Source organism: Scomber scombrus, chromosome 14 (genome assembly GCF_963691925.1).
Source record: "Scomber scombrus chromosome 14, fScoSco1.1, whole genome shotgun sequence".
NCBI lineage: Eukaryota > Metazoa > Chordata > Actinopteri > Scombriformes > Scombridae > Scomber > Scomber scombrus.
The window spans coordinates 22990072-23017832 of record NC_084983.1 but is presented as its reverse complement, the minus strand read 5'-3'; the positions used below and the strand labels follow the sequence as shown (position 1 = coordinate 23017832).

General features: G+C 40.2%; 1 protein-coding gene across 1 annotated transcript in view; it reads left to right on the top strand.

Moving 5' to 3' along the window:
* Positions 1-256: 256 nt before the first annotated feature.
* Positions 257-27761, top strand: part of kctd16b (potassium channel tetramerization domain containing 16b) — a 70557-nt gene continuing 43052 nt past the window's right edge. The window contains exon 1 of the mRNA XM_062433463.1: positions 257-1094. Coding sequence (XP_062289447.1) covers positions 257-1094 — 838 coding nt within the window. The remainder of the gene's footprint in view (positions 1095-27761) is intronic.

Below are 27761 nucleotides of genomic sequence, written 5' to 3'. Positions count from 1 at the left end.
ACATTCACAGAGGGATTCCCGGACTGCCATCTTCCCCCATTTCCCGACTATACTGCTAAAGACTAGTAGGTGAGAAGAGCCATGGAGCGATGAGACTTGTTTATTCAGGTTATGTGGGATGAAGTTGGAGACCGTGTGTGAACACAGAATAATCGAGGGCACATATTAGGCAACTTTTGACACTGATCCAACGTTTTTTTTTCCCTTTTCTGAGACTTGCTGTAGAAATAGGTGTGTAGCCTATTTGTAGCTGTTCATGACGGAAACGATGGCGCTGAGTGGAAACTGTAGGACTAACCCCAAAGAGCAGGCGTCAGTTCAGAACAGTTTCCCAGATGTTGTTGAATTAAACGTAGGGGGACAGGTTTATTACACACGTCACTCAACTTTGGTGAGCACCCCGAGTTCATTACTAAGTAAGCTATTCTCTTCCAAAAAAGACGCGTCTAATGACTTGGCGAGAGACCCCAAGGGCCGCTATTTCATTGATAGAGACGGGTTTTTATTCCGGTATGTGTTGGACTACCTCCGAGACAAGCAAGTCGTCCTCCCGGACCACTTCCCGGAGAAAGGGAGGCTCAGGAAAGAGGCGGAGTACTTCCAGTTGCCCGACTTGGTGAAGCTCCTGACCCCCGAGGATATCAAGCACAGCCCGGACGACTATTTCCACAGCGACTATGAAGACGGCTCCCAGGGTAGCGACCACCGGCAGTGCCCACCCCCCTCTTTGGTCCCCGCGGATAGAAAAAGCGGTTTCATCACGGTGGGGTACCGGGGGTCATGCACTATGGGCCGTGAGAGTCAAACCGACGCCAAGTTCAGGAGGGTACCTCGGATACTGATATGCGGGCGCGTGGCCCTGGCCAAAGAAGTTTTCGGGGAGACCCTGAACGAGAGTCGGGACCCGGACAGGACCCCGGATCGGTACACCTCCCGCTTTTACCTCAGGTTCAAGCACCTGGAGAGGGCTTTTGACATGCTGTCGGAGTGTGGTTTCCAAATGGTGGCCTGCAACTCGTCAGTCACAGCCTCCTTTGTCAACCAGCACACAGAGGACAAGATCTGGTCCAGCTACACAGAATACGTCTTTTACCGTAAGTGACACATTTGTTGTTGTTTTTTGCCACAGCGGGTGCACGTAAGCGTACATACAAACGGGAGTCACCGCTAGAAGGCGCAATTGATTTACTCGCGCTCGCGTGAAAGAGATATCTGGCTATCTGGATGGGCTGGGCCTTTTTGGCATCGGACGGCCTCTGTTTTGAATGATGTGGGTGTACTAAACACTTCAGTGTGGTTGACTGCCACAGACAGTGTGATCAGAGCTGTGTCTACCTGTTTCTATGACCTACAGTGTAACGCGCGTTCCTGACCTTTTGGGGTGGACAATACCTGGCCTACATTCCCAGGACAGACATAGACATTAGTCTACATCACCTTGATTAAAATACAGGAACAGGCCGACATTCAAATATACAAGCTCAGTTAATGTGCAAAGTTTGTCCGAGCCCTGTGGAACAAGACCAATTAGAGATCACTTCTGTTAATTGGGGTTAAACCAAGGTGTTGTTACAGTGTCTCTCCCTGGAAGCAATGCAACCTTAGTAGCAAACACAAAACTGACAGACTAGTTCATGTTTTGATCTCAGTGTGTTCAACCCTATTGCAGCATGTTGCAGCATTCAAATGTGCTCTTTCCGGCTAGTTTATATTTCATAAGATTTAACCAGATTTGAATAATTTCACTCCTGTCTGAGCCACAGCAAACGTCACAGCAATGATTTGTCAACGCTTGCTGTTTCTCATCATGGCGTAATTTTCTACTCCACCTCCTCTCTACTCCTCTGCTTTCATCCATCCCATCCTTTCAATTTCTTACACTTCCTTCTGGGTTTTCTATTGCTTTCCGTACATTTCTCCATCACAGCTGCTCACTAACTGGTTGGAGTCTGGTAAGATCAGGTGAAAAAGAAGTGATAGTGAAGAAGATGTCATCATAACTTTTACACTGGCTCATGTTAGATTTTATGATGCAACTAAATAATCTACACTCTGCGTTGTGGCAGTGCATAATTTATCACAAACGGCCCAATAAAGGTGCCATAAAGGAGACAGAGTGTACTGTAAGTGATATTGCGATTGTGCTGAAGTTATTAGTGTCTTATAGACTACTTAGGTGCTATTAAGAAAAGTTTAAGACAAAGCTCTCCCTGGAACAACCTCCTGAATCAGAAGCAGCAGCAATTATTGAGATGCCCAAGAAAAAGTGAGACCTTGAAAAATTAAAGTGTGGCTACATGTACGGATTTTGATTGTTGTAACCTATATGGAGACCCCCAAAAGTATTCTCTATTGAGACAAAGAAAACAAACAAACCCAACAGGATAAATTATGTGTTTTTTTGTGATTTGTAATGAATGAATTACACTTACTAAACTGTGCAGATATACTGTCATACCCCTCTGGCTCATCAACATAGCTGCAGGCTGTCTGCTTTATTTTTGTCCTGGGCTGTATTTCAATAGCAAGCACATGGCTCAATGGCTTTATGTATACGTTTATGAATACCTGCAACCACCACAGGACAGTGCTTTTGTCATTAATAGGTACAGTTAAACAACCTTAACAAATACTGTGTGCAGAAATCTGTGTTAAACCCCCTAAAGATTAACTCAACTTTTATTACATAAGAGAGATACAACATTGTACAATGTGCTGACTGCAAATAAAACCGGTGCAGCTGCCAACAGTACTGAGATCAATGTGTCATGGCAGCTATCATTATATTCACTAATAATACAGAGAAGGAGTCTCTATACTCTCATGGGCACTACAATGTAATATAGAGTTTATTTTCCCTCAAAAGAGTTGTGACATTGACTTTTGTACCGATTTACTGAAAAACTGAAATCTTTCTGTTTCTGTCAAGACTTTGGTACAAGATGTAACTTCCCTTTATATGTGAATACTGTCGTATCAAACCTCCCTTCAACACAACAACCTCACTAAATAGTTGCCATGTTTGTCCTAAATTCCCATTCCATCCTCATTTGCAAATACATTCTGATTACAGACCAGATGGATTTAGTATGTTTGGCAACTATAATTAAGTGGTGGATGCTGTTTCGTATTCATAGGACATTTTTCAGTGCAAAAGGACATCGAACCGAGTTCTTAGTACCACTGGCTTTGCTCTTTCATTTCAGTGCCCAATCCTCCAGATGTTTGGCAAGTGAAAATAGTTATGGGTTGATATGCAAAATCCTTTTTTTCAATACTATGTATGGCTTTTTTTTCATTTTGAATAAAAAGACAAAAACATTAATAAAAATCATCTGTCACAAAAATAGATAGAAAAGCACAAGTACACATATTCAAGAAGCAAAACAAATTACATACACAAGTAAAAATATCTAAAGTATTTATTATATAATATATTTATTACAAAATCAGGGTCTTGTGTCATCTAGATTGACATCAATATCTAGGTGGTACGGCAACACTATCATACCAGCATTTCTCATTCAACTTTTGACAGTAAACCATTTGAGATGAAAAAGTCATCAATTCTGGAGTATGTTTTTGTATGTATATGAGAAGCACACATCATCTTTTTTATTAGGGTTAATATATCATCGACCATGAAATTTTTAATAGTCTTGTTTGTTGGTGTGTCAAAACCAGTGAAGCGATCATGCATCAGATCCAACAGGCAAATGAAATCACCACCAATTATATATTGACATGGGTAGGATGATAAGGAGAGAACGAGATTTTAACAGAAGGAGGGATCATCACCATTAGCAGCATTTATATATATTATTGATTTGGGTGGTACCATTAAATATAATGGACCTCCCTGATGGATGTATGTATTTGTTTTTCAACTGAAAAGGAATCAACATAAATTAACATTATGACCCCTTAGGCATGAGAAGTAAAGAAAGCAGAATAAACTTTCTTTGGCAATCTTTTATCAACTCTGTTAATGTAATTTTATGCTGAGTCTGTTTCCTGTATATTGGATTTAATTTACTTAATCCTAGTCAGTACCTATTTAAGCTTAACAATTTGTTCAGTACTTTTGTATTTCAGTTAGAGATATTTAACTCTGATCCATTAAGCATGAGGCTGTAAAATAACTTTTAGATTATGAGTACAGGATGATCCAATCATAGTAGTGCCATTTGTTTTCTTGCTTGTACATTAGGATAGCATGACCAAAAATAAATAAATAAATAAATAAATAAATAATATGAAAGCAAAACACTGACCTTAACCCCTCCCGAGAAACCTTCATGCACTTCCCCAAATGAAGTGCAAGTTAAAAAAAACACAAAGCGTAATTAACTTTGGTTATGCAGAACATTGGATCCACACTGTGCAGAGCAACGTGATTTGGGTACTGACACATTGTTTTATAGGCTCACTAACATATTGAAGAACAAATAGACCATAAGCTCGACCTGCAGTAAATTAAAAGAAAAATAAAAGGTTTACATTAGTCACTTGTATTACCATATTGTACATCAGAGTATGTTTCTCTTACAGTTATCATACACAGAAAGAGTGCCTAACAAAAATGTCTCTAAGGTCTGATTTGGTGAGGCTTCTGTGTTTAAAACTGAGGTCATTACATTGCCCATTACACGAAGCCAGTTTTCCAAAAAGTTGAACGTCTGAACCTTTGATTTTCTAACTAGTCTCAAATAAGAGCGTTTTGTTTGATGACAGTTATATCCTCTATTGCCTGTGAGATTCTTTCCTTCACTTCTCCAAATCTTCTTGAATTGGACAATAAATCTCTTTTAATGCCATTAACTGCTTACAGCATAACAACAGTTTGCTTTGTGAAATTTTCCGTCAATGAACATTTGCAACCAGTATTTCGCTGTTTAAAGGCACGCCCACACTAGCTTCTTCCTCAACAGCAACATTGTTATCATTGATTGTGGCGTTGGTAGTAATGTTGTTATATATCGGTGCCATGGATGATTGTTGCCCATGTTTAATTCATTTTTGTTTTAAAAGTACAGTGTGCTGAATTTAGTGGCATCTAGCAGAATGGACTTGGCAGAAATGGAATATAATTAATATATTATATTTGTAAGTATATTTTAATTACTATGTACTTCCATGATAATAAGAATTGTTGTGTTTTCGGTAACTTAAAAAGCGGCCTTTATATCTATATAGGGAGTGGGTCCCCTTCCACGGAGCCCACCATATTGCCATATTATCTGTGATTCTTCACATCTCCAACATCATTTTTATTCACTTTGTTCTAAGATTTCCTTGTAATGACTAGGATGTGGGCTAAGTCTGCTGGTTAGAAACCACTGAGCTGTGTGTTCACCACTTCCTTAGGGGAAACCATTGTCAGCTCCATAAATCACATAAGTCAAGTGATCACATGGTCACAGAACAAAAAGGAGTAGAAAACACATGAGCATTATTCGCTGGGCTGGATCTGGACTAAATGAGCTCGGCATTTATGGCCTACATGCAGCAGCTACAATGACTGGATGGCTCTTGGCTCTCATAACCCCCAGAAGTAGTGCTAACAAGCCAAATCGAGTGGTAGTGGGGGCTGCCGACACACAAACACACTAACATGCATACACAGATGTACACACACCTTACTTATGCAGTATCTGGCAGTGTGTATGTGGAATGCCTCTGCAGACCTCTTCTTGCTTACTGACAAACAACAACTGCTTACTGTCTAATTTGACAAATGTTCAGCTTGTTAGAGGGCACACATTCAACACTCAAAGGTGAGGGCACAAACTGGTAGATTTGCTGGGCCTAAAACTCAACACTCACAGTAACAAAAAAGACTACTTGTATTCACACACACACACACACACACACACACACACACACACACACACACACACACGCACACACCTATACACACACACGCACACGCACGCACACACACACACACACACACACACACACACACACACACACACACACACACACACACACACACACACACACACACACACACACACACACACACACACACACACACACACACACACACACACACACAGACAAAACCTGCACTCACACAGAAGCAAAAGCATGCACACACATACAGATAACTAGGCATAATTAAAAATGGAGATGTGCACACAAAGACACACATTCACACAGGTAAGCATGCATTTGTGCATGCAGGGAGTTTGTTAAGTGCTAGAGTCACCCAGTGGATTAAATGTAGGCTCTGACAGTCTCTTGTTTATCTGCCTGTCACGCTCATCTTTCCCCTCTCCCCATCCTCCTTCCTTGGCTTCCGTGTTTTTTTTCTTGCACTTCTCCTTTCATGTCTTCTCATTTTGCTGAAGTCAATCATACCCGGCTTTTCTCCCTTGTCTCAGATCCCGCCTTCTCTCTCCCCAGCTTCATCTTGCTCTGTGCGCCGCAGGGGCAAGGAGCAGTGCAGCGCGGCACCAGTTGCCTTTACATGCCTGACTGCACCGTCACGCCTCCTGTCTCGCTTCTTATTCATATCTCTCTCTGTCTGCTTGTCCATCTCCATGACTGTTTATTTACCTTCATCTCCGGCTGTCCCATTCTGTATTTTAGGTATTTTTATCTCGCCCTTATATTTAGCACAATCCCTCCATGAAGCCTCAATAATGGAGCCTGATGTGTTTGATGTAAAGTGCTTTGCTCAAGGGCACAGCAACAGTAGTTTTTAAGGCAACTTAGACTGTTAGTCATTCAATTTTTTGTTCCCAATTTGATTGTGGTAACTTTGCCATTATCCACTTACAAGCTTTAATTTATTTTCTTGCCAGAAGCCTAAACCTCTTTTATCTCTTTCAGTCTTCCTTTTGCTTGTTATCTCTCTCTGAAATTTTCACTCTGCGATTATACCTATCAATCTCTTTTCTGTTATTCAAATGCCGCTGAAAACCCCAGAAGGCAAATGTATTTACAAATTTGTTGCATGGCTGGAGTGACTGATAATTAATCATATCTGTTGACAGTTGGTTCAGTGGTATTCACCGCAGGGCCTGACGCAGCTGACCACAATAGAACCGTCAAACAACACAACATCCTGGAAAATCAGATTTTGTCCCAGGATGTTTTTCCCTAGGCTTTTATTTCTACCTCAGCTCAATATGTCGGGGTGAAGTGTGTGTCATTACAAATAGCCACTTTCAGAGGACTATGTGTGCTGGTGTGTGACACACTTTGCCATTAGCTTGTTACCCACGGATGAGTAACTCCTTGTGTTGCAAATGTGTTTTGGCAGGTGGGAAGGAAGGGGTTATGTTAATGGTTATGGTGTTTGTGTGTGTGTGAGAGTTTATTTGTGACCCATATTGCACTACCTGAGGCATTTGCACACCCATTGAGCCGCTAGCTAAACACACCTGCAGTCCACCCACTCGTTGCACACACACACAATTGCAGACACACACATTCGTTAGTGTATGAAGCTACATCACGCTCATCCGGCGAGCTTCTCCTGGCACAGTTGCTGATGACATTAGCAGCGGCGGTCCCATGCTGCAGGCCTGTAGGAAGTGATTAGCCGAGGAGCAGACAGGCCATGACAGCTCTGAGGAGAGCCTTGATAGGGACAGCTGCTACCCTGGCCTCAGCTCCACAGGGGAGTTAACCACCACACACCTCAACTCTGCATTATTCAGGCTGAGATAAAAAGGAAATAGAGGAAGCAGAGGAGATAACACAGTTTTATGTACAAAAGGAGAGAAAAATATGCTCCTCTTCTTAATAAAGCTTCAGTTTCTGTGACTACTGATATTACAACTGCTGTTACCACCACTGTATTATCACCACAAGTTGCACAAGTACTGTAACTGTAACTAGTGCAACAGTTTATCTTCCCATGTCCTACGTGTGACGTCAATCAAAGTACTAGATTGTTAGAAGTACTACTACTGCTACAGAAACATTCACATTGCTCTTTCTACTACAACTACAGGTTGTATTACTTACTTCTTATCTTTACTTATGTGCAGTAGCAGTGTTCAAAACACATTTTATATCACTTTGAAAAGGAGTACAAAAAACTTCATAAAACCAAGCAATAAAATCAAGGTTAGGTGAATAAAAGCAAGGCCAGAACCATAAAAGCTACACCATTAATGTACCATTTCAATTTATTTATATTGAAAGAAGAAAAAAATGAGAATTTGGAAAAAGATGGCAGAGTTTTGGCTTTCTTAACTCCTGTCCTGACACTCTGAGCAAACTGGAAGTTTAAAAACCCTACAGCTGCAGTTATAGTGTGTAGCTTATAGTCTCAAAAGAAATCTAAAAAGGATCTGTGTACTGTATACTGAATTCACAAATATATACTTTTTACTTTTCATTTATTGCCTTTCATAATGAAATGCTGCTTTGGGAGACTAATATAGCTTGACAAAACTGATACAGCCTTGCCTTTTTTCCATTAAGCTCCGAAGCTGCTGCATTTTGGCGAGGAAAATACTTCTGGACTGATGTGGGATGGAGAGTAGTGAAGAAAATGGAAGCACAGATGACCCTTTCCCTTTTCACCAAAATGATAAAAATGCACTTTACACTGGGAATATTGAATGTGGATAAGGGTAAACAGGAAATGAACTCAATTTTTATTTTTGAAATAGAGTTTACTCACCTTTTCAGCTTGATAGAAAATAAACTTGCGTGAGCCTTTGAGAAATCTAAATCCTGAAACAACATATTTGCTTGAATTTACATTGTTGTTTGTTTGATTGATTTTGCGTAAGAGGTCACAGTGTTAGGTGCAGGTGGGGTTACAGGAAAGTGAGGGGAGGATAGTATAAAAGAGAGAATGGATAAAGGGCAAGTTGGTCATATTGAAAGAAGATAGACTCTCTTGCTGTCTGTCCTCCCCTTGACCTTCTCCACTCAAAGATTACGTAGTGTAGATTCCCATAATCCCCAGTCTCTGGAGGATATGGGGAACTACAGAGCTGTGGGAGGGAGAGAGAGAGAGAAAGAGAGAGAGCGAGAGAGAAAGAAAACACAGAGAGTGAACACTGGAGAGTCAACAACAAGCTCCCCTAAGCCCTTAGCGACTCCCTCCTCTCCTCGCACGTCTATCAGCCCATTTTCTCCTCCTCTGTGACTCTTGACACTCTATTCTCTCTGCGGTGGTAGGCACAGTTGATATAATGCTGATGCTCTTCCCCTGTTGTGTTGGAATAAGTGCTCTGCGGTGCGACGAGGTGTGGAGCGTTGCCATAATGACGGAAACTGCAGCTGGAGAGCCTCTTCACTCTCTCAGCCCACCGGCTGGCTGCTGCAATGCATCAATGCCATAATAGCCCCGCTATGTGCAAGTCCAGATTGGCTGGAAACAATGTGTAAAGGAGGCACAGAATTCCTATCACATCGGTAATTGCATCGTCTAATCATAACAACAGCTGTTTCCACTGTGGTAATGCATGTCACAGTCCAGATTAATGCCTGCTGCCATTTGTTCAACTTTCTCAAACAGAGGATGTAATGCATAAGGGGACTGGTATCAAGTTCAAGGAATAATAAATAAAGGACATTTAAAGTTCCAATATTTAATATCTGATTCCAGTGCTGTTCTGAAATAACAGCACTGAGGACTCATTTAAACAACTTATTAGTTTTTTTGATTGATTATAAATCTTTACTGGCCCCAAATCTCTCTTGCATCAATTGAACTCACTTTTACTAGACAAGGCACTGGAGATGTTTGTATAGAGCAGATAGACTTACGGATACAGCAACTAGGCACTGACCCCTAGTGGTCAGAAATCAATGACTGCCTCTTTGAACTAACTTCTGTTTTCAAATGCATTACCAGAATAAAACTCTATTTTATATGTTCTAGCCTCTTATAAATATTATAGCCATGCTAGTGGCATGGCTCTATAGATGGAAATGTATGTCTGTTGGTTGGTCTATGGGACAGTTGACCCACCTTTGGGCCTTTATCTGCAAAACTAAAGCCATTCCCATCAGGCTCAGCTAACCTTTGTAATAGGAGTTAACTAGCCAGCATTAGCATGGTAACATAAAAAACCAAGATAATGAACTTGGTAAACTTTATGCTGACATTAGCAATTAGCTCATAACACTACTGTGCCTAAATACAGGATCACATTGCTTTCAGCATGGCTGTAGACTGCTGTTAAAGGTGAACGACACAATCAGTATACTTTTACTGAACCTCTGATAACCTATGACATTCAAAGTGTGATTTATATTGTCTATGCCTTTTAATGATTTGTAATACCCATAAGCAACCTGTGTGCTTATTTGATACAAGAAACTCATATCCTTTATAGAGTGACTTAACACCAGGTTGATAATAATAATAAATAATAATGATAATACATTGTATTTCATTCATGGTGAAATTTAAAGTGCTACAGTATTAATAACAGAGAACACAAAACACAAAGAAAATACTACTAAGAGTTAAGATGAAAAAAGCCCTGCAGAATAGAAAGGTTGACAAGCAGTTTCATCGCTGTCTCTGGTTGAAAGTACTGACACACCCTGGAGTTCACTTTTGCATCACTGCAGCAAAAAAAAAAAAAAAAATCACTGGAGGTCAGCAAAAACAGGATTTGATTTGATGGTAAGTTGATCTTCAAAATATATACAGTACCAGTCAAAACTCTGGGCACACTTTCATGAAATCTTATTTTTACGCCTCAAGTCTACACACTTAACTACAGTGATTATGTGTTGGGCTCTGAGCACTGCTAAAGTGCAGATGATCTACACTTAGTGACGGAGCATTATCTGCTGCTGTTGCTCTACTAACATGCTGCTCGTGTTACACCTCCTGTGCAGACACAGTGTAAACCTTTGTGGGAGTTAATCTGCATGTGGGTGGGGTGGCTTAGTCTTCCCTTCACTGTGGTGATTCTCACCTCAGTTAGCTCTGCTCCTCATTTAACACCACCTGCCCATCTTCATCATCATCTTCTTCACTCTAAAAATAGTGGGGTTGATGAAACAGTTGGTCAACACTCAGACCATTAGTACTTAAACTTCACAGTTTGATTGAGTTTTCTATCATTTCTATTCCTACAGTGCTTCATTAAATCACACATTGTCACTCACACAGCAGTGGTCCGCTGCACACAGCATATGGTCATACCACTGTTATTTCATTCCACAGTGCTTCATAGCTTCCTAGGGCAGAATGTCAGTGGCATTTCATTTGTAAGTGGCAATGAACTCTTTACATTCATTAAGAAAGCTAGAGGCACAAATGTAGCAACTCCAGAGGAAATTACTGAAATCACCAATGGTGACCTGTGATAAAAGCCTGTGTCTTGATGTATCATGAAAATATATAATAATATCAAAGTTCCTTTTACTTATTTGTAGTACAATGGAAGTTTGCTTCAAAGGTATTTGTTTTCATAATTTACACAAAAAGGAAAATAATAAAGGTTATACAATTTCCTCTGGAGTTGCTACATGTGTGCCTCTAGCTTTCTTAATGAATGTAAAGAGTTCATTGCTTCTTACAAATGAAATACCACTGACTTTCAAGATGAGAAAAGACTGAAGCGCACTGATTGATTTTCAGCCTTCAATACTGCAAGTCTTACATTTCTTTTTGCCTACATTGATGAATAGCCAAAGAGGAAAGAAAATGGTAAAAAGAAACTGGGGGCTGGGAAAGATGTGACAAATGATTTATCTCAGGCTGTCACAGTTACGTTGCATACATCTTAACCTCTTAACAAATCTGATAATCACAATACTGTATTAAAATAGTTTTTAGCATGATGTAAGACAGTACCTGAACTTGGGCTACTGCAGAGGATTATTCCAAATTCTAATACTGTGTCTCAGTGTCTCATTTGTAATGCCTTGGTGTCATTTCAGAGTACTCAGCTGCCTGCTCGAGCATGCTGTCATCACCATTTCATTCCTAAGTGACTGTGAAGCTCCTTGTCCATTAAAACACATGCACATATACTGTAGTCATAAGCATGCTATGCATGCGCACACATGCCCTCTACTCATACACTCTCACCTTCTTATACATATGCACACACTTGAAGGTTAACTTATAAAAACAGCTCACCGATAAAAAATGGCTCTCATTAGTGAGAAGATTATAGTTCAGGCTGTGCACTTAAACACACTTACGTTTGTAGATATTTTCATAACGTTGTTGTGTTGCATCACTTCTGCCTATTAATGTAAAGCAGGGGAAAGTTGGAAAGTGAGAGTTTTAACTCTTGATAACAATATTTACTTTGATCGATAAGATGGATTCTGTTGAATTGTTTTGTATAGGAGGAAATGTGATACACACTAAGTGCACAAAACAGCAACACTGTTATTGCTGAGCTCAACCTCATACCACCTCATGGCAAACAATTTCCACTTAATCTGTTTCCTTTGCTTTCATCTATAGTGCCCTTTTAAGACTGAGTGGGATTTACCAGGCAAATAAATCAGAGCAAGACCACTGATCTCACCTTGAACCCATGAGTTTGTCCCTCCCTGCTCCTTAGAACATGTAATTAAGCAGCAGCTACAGGCACAGGCTGACATGCAGTAAGCTAAAGCCTGACTGCCCCAAGTGTGCGGGCCAGATTTTCAAATTCAGCAGGATTTTGAAAAAATTAGAGCTGACACATTACCTACATACTGTAGTCTGCTGGGTTAATACTTGATGCAAAGGGTTAACGGCAGTCTAAGAACTACATTGTAGAGTTGATATTGTGCCATTCATTTGTGGTGGCTCAGTCAGAAATCAGCCTTACCTATATCTAAATTTTTCCATCTGTGGATCTCAAATTACTTCCCATTAATACCCAATACTTCCCACTGTGGCTTGGTGTCATGATTTTCCATTAAGTGCAGTTCACTAGTTTTTTCCATTTCTTGTTGGCCAAGACATTGTAATGGTAGTTTTTGAATCCTTAACTTAATCTTTAAAAATGTATTAAATCTGAAAAGTGAAGAGTTTTCCACAAACTCTTTTGCAAAGGTTAAGAACTTCGCAAGAGAACAATATGCAGGATATATCACACGGAGTGGGCTGTAAAAAAACCTCTATAGTTTTGAAAATTAACCTATTGCCCTGTAGTATGATTAAATGATTACTGTCTTTGACAGCATGATAGTATAAAACAAAGGCGCTATTGTTTCTAATACACACTGAATTCAGTTAATTGAGTAGAGTACAAAACAAAAGAATGAAGGATGTCTTATTGTCTCCTTGGTTACTGCAAGAGTTGGGAATGTAACATATACAGGAGGAAACTACAGCCTCAGATTGGTTGGTGTCATCTGGTTGTGTTTAATCAAACATCCAATGGATGTGAAGAGTTTGTGGTTAATGACTTTGTGTTTTCTGTCTCATAGCGATGGTGATTTATAGAAAGCGAAAGCGTCAGCTATCATCCAATCTACCCCGCTCTGCTGTTTACTATTCACAGGATAATGAATTATTGAGTTCTGCTCACTGAGGACTGCACAGTCTGTGGCAGCCACACAGAGCTGTTTGTTTGCAAAAGTAATGGGTTGCTACCTGGGGTCCTATGTACACATACTGCCTGTATAATGGTGTCTTAAACACACAAGCCTGTATTAGCTGTGTGTAGATAGTGATTTGTTGGCTGAGAACCTGTGTTTACTGTGTGATTATGGTCTACAGACAGGAGGTCCGCAGGTAAGTTGCTTTTGCAGGACAAGAGCAAATGTATCAGGGCGTAAACACTGAAATGGCACATATGCACAAGCACACATACGTACACATTCGGACACATTATACAGATAACATCAGACAGCACAGTCTAGCCTAGAGACACATTGTTCACTACAAGATTAACCTGGCCAATGCTTTAGAGGGATTAGTAAGCAGTGCCTCTCTGTGTATGGTAACACAACCAATGCACAGTTTTCGACTCGATGGATTTGTGTTTGCATGCGGGCTCCGCCTATACTATAAATTAAAAGTCTATAGATCTGATCTGATCTAGAGTGTGGTAGGTCTCATTTGTCCATGAATGCTTGCGTGTGCTGGGACGAGAAACAAGCAAATGGAGCAAGACAATTATCAACATCCATCACCTCATTTAGCCAATTAAAGCTGTTACAGGCTGACATTTGGGTGCAACAATCCCCTTTAATCATTAAGGTTCTCCCTTTTATGCACATATATACAAGCACATCCACCCACACGCACAAACACAAACACACAGACACACACACTGCACTTTAAGCTGTTAAAATGGTGGGATCAGTGCAATAATGTAGTTGTCTCATAATATAATGACGTGTCCTCGTTGAAGAGAAAATCTCATTCATCTTGATTAGGACTTAGTGTGTGTAGCATGTGGATGTTTTTGAGTGTGTGTGTGCGTGAGGTAGAATAGAGGACACTGGCCTTTTCAGATCTCACTCCTCGTTTCATGTGACACCTAATAACAAATGCCACTTTGCCTTCCATCCCCCAGACATCCCTCAACCTTTTGAGAAGCTCTTTTCTACGTCACCCAGCTTCACTTCTTTTCCTTTTTCTTTTTTTTTTCAATACTCCTCCGGTTATATTCCCCTCATTAATATACTATTAGCTATGCTTTGTTTTTTTCCCCAGCAAAATATTGTATGGTTGGAAAGATGTGCCAGATTGTGCAAGCAAACAAAGAAAAAACAGGTTAAAAAACAGACAAAGTCAAAGACAAAATATGCATATTGAGTTAGTCAACCAATGAGCCAAAACTGAAGATTCAGAATAAATATTCAGGGTATGTTTGCAGAAGAGAGTTTGCTTTGGAACTCAAAATCTTTTCAAAGTTTTGTTTTTTTTGGCTCATATGTTAATACTTTGACTCCTCAAGGGCATAGAGGGCTTTGCCTTGTTTGACTTTTGATTCCCAGCTCGTTTTACTGATCAGGTGTTTTGTGTTCCTGCTGTAACACTCAGAGCATCACAATGCTGTGCTGTTAGTTACACCACATGGGGCCTCTGGGTATTTCTTAATAAAGTATCCAGCTTACAGCATGAAATATATTATATGACCCCAAATGGCACATTATGTTCTGTGAGAGAGCACACATTTAAAAGAGGAAGCAGAAAGAAGATCGGGAAATTATTACACACACACACACACACACACACACACACACACACACACACACACACACACACACACACACACACACACACACACACACACACACACACACACACACACACACACACACACACACACACACACACACACACACACACACACACACACACACAAAGATATGTAGAATTGGGCACAAATTACTGATGGTATCAGTATCTCTATGCCTGTTGGTGTTGCAAAGTTATAAGTTCTCCCCATTTTAAAAGCTATGGGCAGTGGAGACAGCTGAGTGTGAACAAATACACCATGGATAACACAAAGGTTGTTTTACAAAATACAAATAGATGCTTAGATTTGGCTCACTGGCAACATGGAAATATGTTTTGGATTGAAATCTACAAGTGGGTGTCAAGTATGTATGCCACGAGCATGTTTTTTCTGTTTTTGAGTTTTTCTTCTTGGGTCTTACCTTCGTGTTCTATATCAGCTAGTGCTTTGAGCAGTTGATTCTCTGCCAGTTGTGCAGATCAGATATTCTTCCGTTTTCTCTGGAGCATTGAAAAGCATCAAGGTGTTGTGCCCAGAGCTCAGCCCCCCTGCCTTTCGTAAAGAATCTCAGACTGGTGTTTCACCGACTTCAAACATCTCACCTGGAGCGCACAGAGTGGTTTAGTTGCCAGTGCTGCAGCTGCCTGCAGATGTTTTTGATTGCTGTTGCTTTCACTGCTCTTACTGCTCCCAGCCTTTGTCTCACTCTATAGCCATGTCTCATATTAGCCCCCTTCTATGCCTCTTTCCTTCCCTGTCTGTCTGCCACTGACAGCTGGAGTAGAGTGTTTGGTCGAGGTAGCTTTCTCTTCTCTGGGCCTTTGTCTTTTCTTGGCTGTCCTTCTTCTTATATCTACCTCTCTGCCTTTTTCTACCTGCAAGAACTGAGGTTTGTTGTTATTTGGCTCTCATTTTCTGTAAGGATTGTGTCAATTGCTTCCAATGCTCTGTCTCCATTATCTTGTTTCTCTTTATTTGCTGGCTTTCTCTCCAAGTGCCCGAAGAGTAAAAGCAACAGCAGCCAAATAAAACAGTCCTGCTGGTCCTTTTCATTCTATTCTGTCTTAGATGTTTTGCCCCTCCCTCAATCTACACTATTAGCTTAGTTGTTTTTGTTGTTTTTTGACTAGATCTTCTACCTTGTTACCAAGGAGAGAGAGAGAGAGAGAGAGAGAGAGAGAGAGAGAGAGAGAGAGAGAGGGAGAGAGAGAGAGAGAGAGAGAGAGAGAGAGAGAGAGAGAGAGAGAGAGAGAGAGAGAGAGAGAGAGAGAGAGAGAGATTCACATTAAGTGCAATGGAAATAGAGTCATGCAGGAGATGCACTCTTGGCCATTTGCTGCTCTTACATTAAACCTATATAACATAAATACTTAGCGTAACAGACCGTACATTTCGGTCATCCACAAGACCGTAAAATAAACCTCTAAAGGTCAGCGCAAGAGGGATGAGTAGGACTGAGGGCCATTTGTAAGTGAGGCTGGGTGCCTTGTTAGGTTTATTCTACACTCAATTAGGAGGCACCACTGCCCAACTGTGAAAATGGAAAAGTTGGGGAAAAAAGGTCACAGTTTGAACAATATCTCAGGTCCCTCTGGTGACTGTTATGGTTTATTTTATTGTATTTTAGCTTATTTGCACCCTAAGGCAACTTTGTCTGCAAAACTACTTAATCAGCGTTGCCTTTTACTACATAAATGTACTAGTTTGGTGTTATCACTGAGCTCCCATTATCCAAGAGCTATTGTACACCCTGCCTATGTGAAAACACAGTGACAAATAGTAATAAAAAAGCAAGAGGCTGGTTGCAAAGGAGCAGCGATTCTATTCTGCTCCTTCAGGGCATCTGAGCTCTGAAAGACTGACTCTTCGCTACATTTTGAAGGAAGACAAAAAAAATGGCCGCACTGGGCTTTAGGGGTTGAAAAATCTTTTGAATCTCTGACCAAATCCAATATCACAGCTGGTTTTGGTCAAGTGTGGTCGGGTGTGTTTGTGACAACACCCAGCTGTGATGTAGCAGTTCCACCATGAAAACCTCTGGTGTAGTAATTATTTTATTGTTCAGTGTCGAATTGAATCCATTCATAGCACCACTGCTTAACTTGGAGTATTTGTTGCACTTTATCAAGCTGTGCGGTATATGCTGAAGTGACTGTGTTTCTTTCATTCACTTTGTGATAAAGAGTGACTGTACAGTGCAAATGGCCTCATTAGACCAAAAATATGTTTAGTACAAGGGGCGGTTATGGGCTGAGGTAAAGATAGAGCAGGTTGTCCAATAATCGTAAGATCAGCAGTTCAATTCCCAGCTCCACCAGTCCACATGTCAAAGTGTTCTTGGGCAAGATACTGAACTCCAAATTGCTCCTGAAGGCTGTGCTATCAGAGTAAGTGTGTGTGTTTGTGTGTGTGCGTGTGTGTGTGTGTGTGTGTGTGTGTGTGTGTGTGTGTGTGTGTGTGTGTGTGTGTGTGTGTGTGTGTGTGTCTGTGTGTGTGTGTGTGTGAATGGGTGAATGTGTAATAGCACTTTGAGTGGTCGGAAGACTAGAGAGGCCCTTCACAAATGCAATCCATTTACCATATTCCATTTATTCCTTGAAAAGGAGAAGATCAATGAGCCTTCCTTTTACTTTCCTGATGTTTCCACTATCATCAATCTTCACTCAATATGAAACATTAAGGAGAAAAACACAAGCAGCTATGCAGACTCCACATTGTATCTCTGTAGACACTTATCTCCTATAGCTTCATTTTTGAGGAGGTACAGAATAACCTTAATTTTGACTGTTAGATCTACATTTTTTCTTTTTTTTATCACTGTATTTAAACCTGATCCTGACTATTAACTTAGCAATTAAAAAAGAGTTTTGATTCTGTGCTAACTACTTTAAACTACCTGATAAAAGCAGCAGAGCTAATTTTTATGCAAAGAAGAATATCCACTTCTTGGCTGAACAGAATCTGTGACAAGCGACAGCACTGTCAGGGTCCACTGCACTTGACTTGTGGCCAAGGATGCAGACACATCTTAACACAAATTATATTAAAAACACTGAATTCTTTAGAGCAAAGGCCCTGGCGTAATGATGTCTTTAAATTTTCTGTCATTTCAAGTTTTGTTCCCCTGGTGAACATGTAGATTGTTGTTTGTTTCATTTGCTGTGGCTGCTTCTTCCATTCCATCTCTGTGGCAGTGATTTATTCACGTCCCCCTGCTAACACAGATAGAAATGCCTCCTACTGTAACCTTCAATCTTAGGATGAAATTGTCAGTCTGTGTATGCGTGTGCGTCTGTCTGTAGCATACACTAAATAACTGACCGGAGATTGTGTCAGTCATGTTTCAGGCTTGTCTGTTTGTATTTACTGTATATCTAGATCGCGTCTCTGTTAGTGTCTGTGCGTGCGTGTATTCATTTGATTCAGACATGAATGACCACAGAAGGAGTCACAGTGACATCCAGATATTGAAATCAAAACTCTTTACACTACTGTCCAGACGTCTAAAAAATGAGGCAGGAAAGTTGGGAACACACACACAGCCTAATGCTTACTGTAACACATGAACCCATTATCAATATGGAGTAGCCCAGAGAGAGTTTGAGTGATGTGGTATGAGAGGGTGGGATGCTAATGTGAATGGATGCCTCTCATATACTGCATGCAGCTACCAGCCAACTGAAGTGATGACTTTGTGCATTCACGCTGAGCGGAGGACTTCCTGTGATCAACTTGGTTACGGTGTGATGAATGCGAGTCAGAGCGACTTCATTTTGGGGAAACGATGTGCTGGAAGCCTCTGAGGCAGGATATGATGACTTTGTTTTGAATTTAGTTGAGAACAACTTTGAAAATGACAGACTGGCTGCAGGTACTCAATTGGTTTCACATCTATGGATAGATACCGTATTTTATCATAGCTGAATAATATCCTCCATTATAATGGTTCTGGTAAAAGTTTAGTTCTTATTGACTATAGTCTCATTTATTTTAGACTGCTGCATAACTGTGATAGCTGTTACCTTAAAGAGAGGTTATGATCTTGCAGCCCTGTATTACATCAAATTTTACATAATTTAAATTTACACTACAAGCATATTGTATAGTAGAAAAGCCTCCTCTATTCTCCACACTATCACTCACTCTTTCACTTACTTAGAAGTCAGTCAGTCCAATTCTATTTAATTAATTAACCCATATGTTTATTTGCTTTCTTACTGAGAGTTCAATGAGACGGTAAGTATGAAGCTACCATGAACAGCCAAGCTAGAGTAGCTTTTTGGCAGCAAAGATGGGGCAAAGAGCTAGCCTGGCTCTTTTCAAGGGCAACAAAATCTACCTTCCAGCACCTCTAAATCTCACTAGCCTACACTACTATTTCTTTGCAGATTACAGTAACTTCCTGGAGTCTCAGCTAGCTGGCTCTAACTAGCACATTGTATAACTGCTTACAGGAAAAAAGCACAATAAATCATATTTTTCTATATGACTTGTAATATGAAATGGTTGCTGATACTACTAATCACACTGAAAGCTAACATGTAAAAATACATTTTAGAAACTGTATGGAAACTTCCCAACCCCTGTAATTCTGAGCAAAGAAATTTACTACTCACCCTATTCATCACCATCACAGTCTTAAATGGCAGGCGCTAAGATATTGTTGTTATGATTTTGTTTGTCAGGTAGCCAGAAAGAAGACTCCACTGGGAAGCCAGCCATTGTCTGCTGATTGTGTTAAGTAGGAGTACTGTACATATGTCTTCAGTGGACAGTAGACAGGTGATAGGCGGTGAAGGGAGAGAAGGTGGGAATGATGTGCAACAAAGGAGGTGTTGTGATAATTACCAGGCCACTAACACCGCAAACCCTAATGAAATATCACAGCTCTATTTCTGTGACGTGCTGATTTTTTAGTCTTTGTCAAAGGACAGCTGTGACTCAGGAGATAGAGCGGGTTGTCCACTAATCACGGGGTTGGCAGTTCAAATGCCAGCCACTCCTGTCCACATGTTGAAATGTGCTTGGTACGAAACTTCACTGCCCTTGGTGTATGTAAGTGTGAATAGGTGTAAAGCAGTTTGGATAAAGGCACTATGTAAATGCAGCCATTTGTTCCCTAGTGTTCAAAATTGCTAAATACAGGTAGCAAGTAAGTATTAAGTTGTCAAAATTCTGTTCTACATTTGAGAAATGTCAGTTCAAAATGATACAATGTAATAACAGAAGTGGTTGTAAGTGCATAGCTGTGTAGTTCATTTGACCTGCTGTCATTCTGAGGAATCAAGTGACCACTGAGGTGCGCATCTAAGCCACTCCACTGGGGCATTTATGAGTTACAAACATTCGTCAAAGGCACCTCAATAGTAGGAGAGAGCAGTACCCATTCACTTCCAACCCTTAGTTTTTCTTCTTTCCAGCTCACACAGACATCCATCCAAGCCAACCTATATAATCTCTGTCTCACTTGGAAGTGTCCACCATACATCCTCAGCATTATATGCACCATAAATTGCAAGGTTGTGCGTTATGAAAGAGGGGATCTGATCTGGTGTTATCAAGTGATATTTCCACTGCACGGGCTGGCTTTCACCGCTTCACTGTGCTCATGGATCATCAGATAAGGCAGCACTCTGACAGGGAAGCTATTGGCTGGCAGTGCCTCTGGAGACTCCGCCACTCCAAAGCTCGCACTGGCAGTGAAAACGGCACCCCTCACTGTACACACACACACACACACACACACACACACACACACACACACACACACACACACACACACACACACACACACACACACACACACACACACACACACACACACACACACACACACACACACACACACACACACACACACACACACACACACGGATTCGTATGTACAACCATGTACAGTACAGACAAAGACAGACAAAGACAGAAATGCAAGGCTGTCTAATAATCATATTACAAGACTTATATTTGTATTAATATAGAATACAAGTGTTACCAAAAAACATATTTAAACTGCATTTAGCAATTGGATACAGAGTCATTGATGACTTATATACAACACAGAGAGTTTTTGGAAACTTGCAACTAAAACTAGAGAGATTCAACCTTTACATATTTGACATCTCATCTGAGACTTCTGGATTTACAGATGAGAGTCACCGAGTTTGAAAGTTACAACCTCATTAGTGCACTGCCCTCAAAGGTCGCTTGGAGACATAAAATATTTCTAGCCTTCCTATCATCAGAGGGTACACCAAATGATCAGAGAGCTAGTGTGACAATGTGAAAAGAAAAGATGAAAGAGCAAATGATGTGCCTCGTTTTCACCGGTGTCTGAAAGCATCCAAAATAAACTCTTCAGTATAGAACCTCTCAGAGAGACAGGACCTTAAAGTTTGCCTGAAAATTATTTTTCACAGTTGCTTTCAGGGTGGGGGCCTTTGAAGTGGTGATTGTTCTGTCTGAAACGTACTGGGTGGCTTTTGCACATTGTGATACCAGTGTTGATGGCTCCAGGAAACGTCTGGTTCCCAAATGGAATTCTCTATTGAATTCATTTTATGTGTGTCTCAGCGTGCTCAGGGGACCGATAGCTTCATAGCATACAGTGAAAGAGATGTATGGTACGGATGTTTCATCCTGATTTTGCAGCATCGAGCTTGGGGCCCAGAATCGAAATGAACAGAAAGGAGATGGCCTGGAGTGCAAGTAGCTCCACTGTTAGAGACTTTCAGTGTTTCCATATTTTTGTATTTTCACACTCTAAATGTTAATAGTGGCAGTTTTTAAGTGGATTCATATGATTAATTATATTTTTATATCAGCTTTGTTTTCATTACACTATTACAGCTTAAACTCTGCCCTACTTTGATAGGAGAAATTAAACAAATGTAAATATGAACGTTTGATAAAGGATGCAGGAAAGGAGCTCCAATCACACAAGGTAAACAAAATCCTAGGCCCAATGTGAACATCTGCTGCAGGAGGTTAACAGCAGGGATTCATGCTGATTGTTGATAAATCAAGTGTCAGGTAGGCTTCTAATGCCTTTGAACCATTATGAAACATTATAAATAGCAATAAAATGCATGTAGAAGCCCTTACAATTGTTGAGAATGTCATCTTAGCAGTCATACTGTATTTTCAAATCACAAGCTAATTCGACAATAATGCTTTCTTGATATAACAAAGAAAAGTGACAAGGGCTTTTAAATGTTTTCATGTCATAATAATGTTGGATACTTTTATCTGTTATTAACAAAATGCACATTATTGTATTTGGAAAATAAAGCATTTCGTTAAAATGCGAAATGTCTTCTTTCATAAAATCACTTTACTGTCTTCCTAATTGTACCAGATACTTTAATTTGAATGAGAAAGCCTGCTCTGCTCTCGTTAATTCAGTGACTTGCGTTGACCTGCGATTTTGTGTAATCGATTGTAAAGCGAGAAGAGGGAAAGAGAGATTCAGGGACAGAGACAGGTATTGGACTGAGAGTGTATATTGGATCAGATAGTTCTGTAGCAACAGTGTAGTGCTGCATCCTAAAATATACGGATGTAATCAGTGAATTGTTAAAGGTAAAATAGAAGCCTATTATACGTTTTGACTGCTCTGATATATTTCCATTTGTCAACATATTTCTTCACATGGAATTGGCAAGTGGCTAAGTAAGCTATTAAAGCTGCTGCTTGTGTCATGAATTAAAGAGTTAGTTTTGTTCAAGTCCCACAGTGCATCTCTTGCACTGTAGGCTGTAGCCTACTGGCTCCTTGCCTCCATATTTGGTAATTATGTGATTTATTCAAATACTGCTGCTGAATTAAGAGGTTGGTTCTACTTATCAACTTCATGTGAACTTGAAGAACATTAGACAAGCCACTGCCACTACATGCTAGCAGTGCTAGTACTTACCTGATATTGTCCACTTGATATTAACAAATGATTAAGCACAATGTATTAATGTTAGACCGCAGTTTAATGGCGCTTTTCCACTATACAGTTCTAGCACTACTCGGCTCGGCTCGACTCGGTTCAAGGAACGACCTTTTCCATTACAAAAAAGTACCTACTCAACGTGGGCGGGGTCGTCATAGCACGGCTCCGCGAAACTGCCCTGACTTCGTTTAATACGCGACACAAACACATAAACAATGGAGGACATGGAGGCAGTGGTGTACTTGCTGCTGTATGTGGCTTTCTGTCACACACAAAGCAAGAAAATTGAGCCGAATCGCTGTAACGCTTTTGCCGGTATTTAAAAATGCTGGGTTTGATTCTTGTGTGGGACGGCTCATGACTCTTCCAGTGAAGACTCTCTGACCAATCAGTGGCCGGCAGTCTGTTGACGTCACATTTAGTATCGGCTCGGCTCGTTTGGAACCTCACTAGAGAAAAAAAAAGTACCAGGTAAAAAAGTACCAGGTACCAGGCACTATCCCTAATGGAAACGCAAAAAAAACTGAGTCGAGTCGAGCCGAGTCGAGTAGTGCTAGAACAGTATAGTGGAAAAGCACCGTAAGTGTATAGTTCCTAGAAAAGACATTTGAGACATTTTGTGCAATTATCTGACCACCCTGACCAAAGTGCTCTTAAGAGACCTTTTAGCAAGGCAGAGGCTGTCTCTTACAGATCGCCACAAATTAAGGAAAAATGTAAAATGTCTCAAAGCAGTTCAAGCCCTTTCCTTCCCTTCCGTTTTGTTTCCTTTCCTCCTTTACTTCCAATTGTATCCAATCTTATTATTTTTTATCCTATCCTAGTCTAAAATCATGGAGAGCGTTTCCATATTTTCACAGTCCTAAAAAGACCTGAAGTCTGTCATCCTATTAGAGGGTAAAGGACAGACTGATGCACGTTGTGGTTGTCAGACCCCTTACAATTCAGTTCAATATAATTGTATCTATATAGCGCCAAATCACAGCAAAAGTAATCTCAAGGCACTATTCACATTCAGCAGGTCTAGACTGTACTCTTTAATTTAATTTAAAGAGACCCAACAATCCCCCATGAGCAAGCACTTGGTGACATTGGCAAGGAAATACTCCCCTTACACAAATCAGTGATCATATAATATCTATCAGGCTTAATTTAATAGAAAGGAATATGACTCCTGCCACTTCATCATACAACTCACAGTTTAAGGGATAATTTTACCAGTGAAAAGGCCAATAAACACTTCAAACAAAATTGGCAGCTCCTTCAGCAAAGAGGCCCCACTGAACTGTTCTGTGTACAGGGACTGGCAGAAAAAGATGGATAAAATGACAGAGAAAGATATGCTTAAAGATGTGTCAAACAGTAGCTTGAGCACCTGCAATTAGTGTTATATATTTACTGAACTGTACTATGTGACACAATAATTCCTAAATTACGTACTTAAGCAACTCATTTGCCATATCAACGTTACAGCTCATTTTGCTGCTCCCAAGTGGCCAAAAATGAATGACTAGATATTTAGTTAGTTAGTTAGTACATTCACTGCACAAAGACATTCACATATACAGTACATGCATGTACACACACACACACACACAAGTTGATACACACACACAATTACTTAGCATAATACATAACATGAAAGCTCTAAAAAATAATTTTAGAGTACAAAAATTATAATACATAAAAGAATGTAGCTAATTATTTCTCTAACAATACTACAGAAAATATAATTGCTACAGAGATTTGGCATCGCACACAATGGAGAATTCTGGGTGGAGGAAATTTTACAGTCACATGCTATTAATTAATTAGCGACTGCTCTCAACAAGAAGGATTGAGAGACACACAAAGACAAAGAGAGAGAGAGTTGAAATGTCTTTTAAATTAAATGCCACTGATAGCCTTTGTGACTGGAGGGCGAATCCTCTCACTAGAACAGTGATGAGTGAGCAGCCCTTTATAATTAACCAGCCTTCATTTATCCAGGAAATTAATCTTAATTTTCCTACATGATCTTTACAGCAACATGCTTTATATTCACAAAATCACCTCAGGGAGTTTTACAGAACAATAACTCGCTTCTGAGAAGCAAAATAAAGGCAGGCTACTATGTGCCTTGCTCAAGGGCACCTTGATTGTAAACATCCCTCTAATCTATAGGCTACATTTTCAGGTAAAGCAATATTATCAGTGTTTTATCAACTGGATGATCAACAAGGAATAGGTTAAACCGGACAGTGACTTACTGAAAAAAGAACAACAATATCTTAAGAACCAAAGTGAAAATTAAATTGAAACTTCATTAGATTTTTTAAAAATTATATTCATGTTTATCTTTCATTGTATACATTTCTAATACGTTAAGTAATAAGTTAATAACTTTGTACAAATAAGTTGAATAAGCAGGATTGACTGTGCGTAACTTTTATGCTGTTTATTGGAATGTTAACCCCACATTAATAAGATTATATCCTGCACCCCAAGACCACTGTCACCTCCACTTTCACTCAGACAGCAATAGAGCTTTTTGGTTCAACTCCTGTTTTTTACAAAACTCAGAATTAAAAAACTTCAAAGACTTGAACTTAAAAGGCTGTTTGGGGCTTTACGGCTTCAAATGATATATAACATGTCTTGGAATTTGTCTGCTTTAAACTTAATGCACAGAAGAAACTTTTGAAATTTAATTTTTGCTAGATTAAAAGGTAGATGAGGTTGTTTGTTTTGCTTTGCAAGGATTCTCTACCAATTTTTCCCTTTCCCATTTCCCTTTGAGTCAAGTCTTGAGAAGCAGCACAGAGGGACTAATGTCCTACCTATCAGATGAAAGTAATGGTATAAACAATACAATATTAGCCTCTCATGTGTGGTAAAGCAGATATAGAAATGTGCTGTAGTGAGTTGCCAAGGTGAGTTACCAGCATGTTTTGTGAGGACCCAGAATCCCATTTTGATTGACAGGGATGCAGATTATGTAGAACATTCTTCAGTGACAGTCCAGTGCTCTCTGGGATGTTGCCTGCAGCAGTCCACCAAGGCAAAGGGGATGGGATGATGGCATAAAAAATACTAAGGAAAACAGAGGGAGAGTGCATTCACTCACCATAGGCACAACCACCTTAACTTGGTCCCTGTACAGGGGTGTGCAGGGTGGAGCCTTAATAAAGTTACTTTATTTGTCAACTAAAATAAAGTACTTTACTTTTGTGTTAATTAACTATTAACTGTGTTAATTATTAAGACATATGGGAGCTGGCACAAATATGAAACTTAAAGTTACAAATTACTCATGTGTACTTCAGAGGTAGACATCTGGAGACAGCACATATTCATTTGAAATAAAAGATTTAGAAACCAACCAACTGGAGAGGATGTGTCTACAGAGTGATCGTTACTATCCGCCTTGTTTATTTATGTCTGAGTCATCGCAGAAAACATTGAGACAGATGATCCCATAAAGACCACAACGCTTCATTGCTTCATTTGATGAGTGAATAAATCTATTGTTTTGGTAGATTTTAGATACTGATATGGTAATCGCAATCAGAATTATCTTTATTGGCCAAATATGTTGACACACACACAAGGAATTTGACTCTGGTTTAGTGGCTCTTAATCTATTTACATAAAATAACAAATCAACAATCTTCAGATATATACAGAAGGAATACTCAGGATACAAATAGTGCAAGGACTACTAAGTACTTAATATACATATAGCAGGTGGTTACGTACAGTAGCCTCTTCAAATAAATAAAGTAATTAAAATGCATCATTTGTATACTTTGTAGGTACAGTGGGTACTTTAGTGTTCCGGGGTTACTGCGCAGTGCCATAGTGAGTTGATAAGTGTGCGGTGAGGGGGAAGAAACTGTTCTTGCATTTGGTGGTTTTAGTGAACAGTGTTCTGTAGCGCCTACCAGAGGGGAGAAACTGGAACAGGTTATGTCCAGGGTGTGAGGGGTCTACAGTAATTTTCCCTGCTCACTTCCTGACTGGCAGGCAGGTCGGCACCAATAATCTTTTCTGCAGACCTGACTCTTTGATATAGTCTGTTCCTGTCCTGTTTGTCGGCCGGCCCAAACCAGACGGTGATGGATATGCAGAGAACAGACTCAGTGACTGCATTGTAGAGGTGGATCAGCAGCTCCTGAGGCAGGTTGTATTTTCCTACAACCTGCAGTTGAGCTGGCACAGGAAGTACAACCTCTGCTGACTGTCTTGATGCTGGACACCCACTTCGGGTCCTGGGAGACTGTAAAACCCAAAAACCAGAGGGTTTCCACAGCTGACACAGTACTATTAAGGAATGGCGAGGGGGCAGGGGCAGGGGCAGTGATACGTTGTTCCTCCTGAAGGCTACTATCGTCTCCACAGTTTTGAGCATGTTCAGCTCCAGGTTGCTGCAACTGCACCACAGCACAGATCCAACTGTTCTACCTCCTGTCTGCATAGACTCATCTCCATCTCGGAATGTTGCGTTGTAAATGTTACTAACACCACACTTCTGAGAGTACAGACGTATCTAATGCTGTTAAGACTATTAGTGTAACTGGCTAATTTTAATCAGTGACATTTCCTGAAATACTATGTCGATTTTGTAGGCTGAGGACACAGCAGCAATCTGTAAGTATATGAGCAGTGACAAATTCCTGGTACTCTTGACCATTTGATTTGAAATGAGA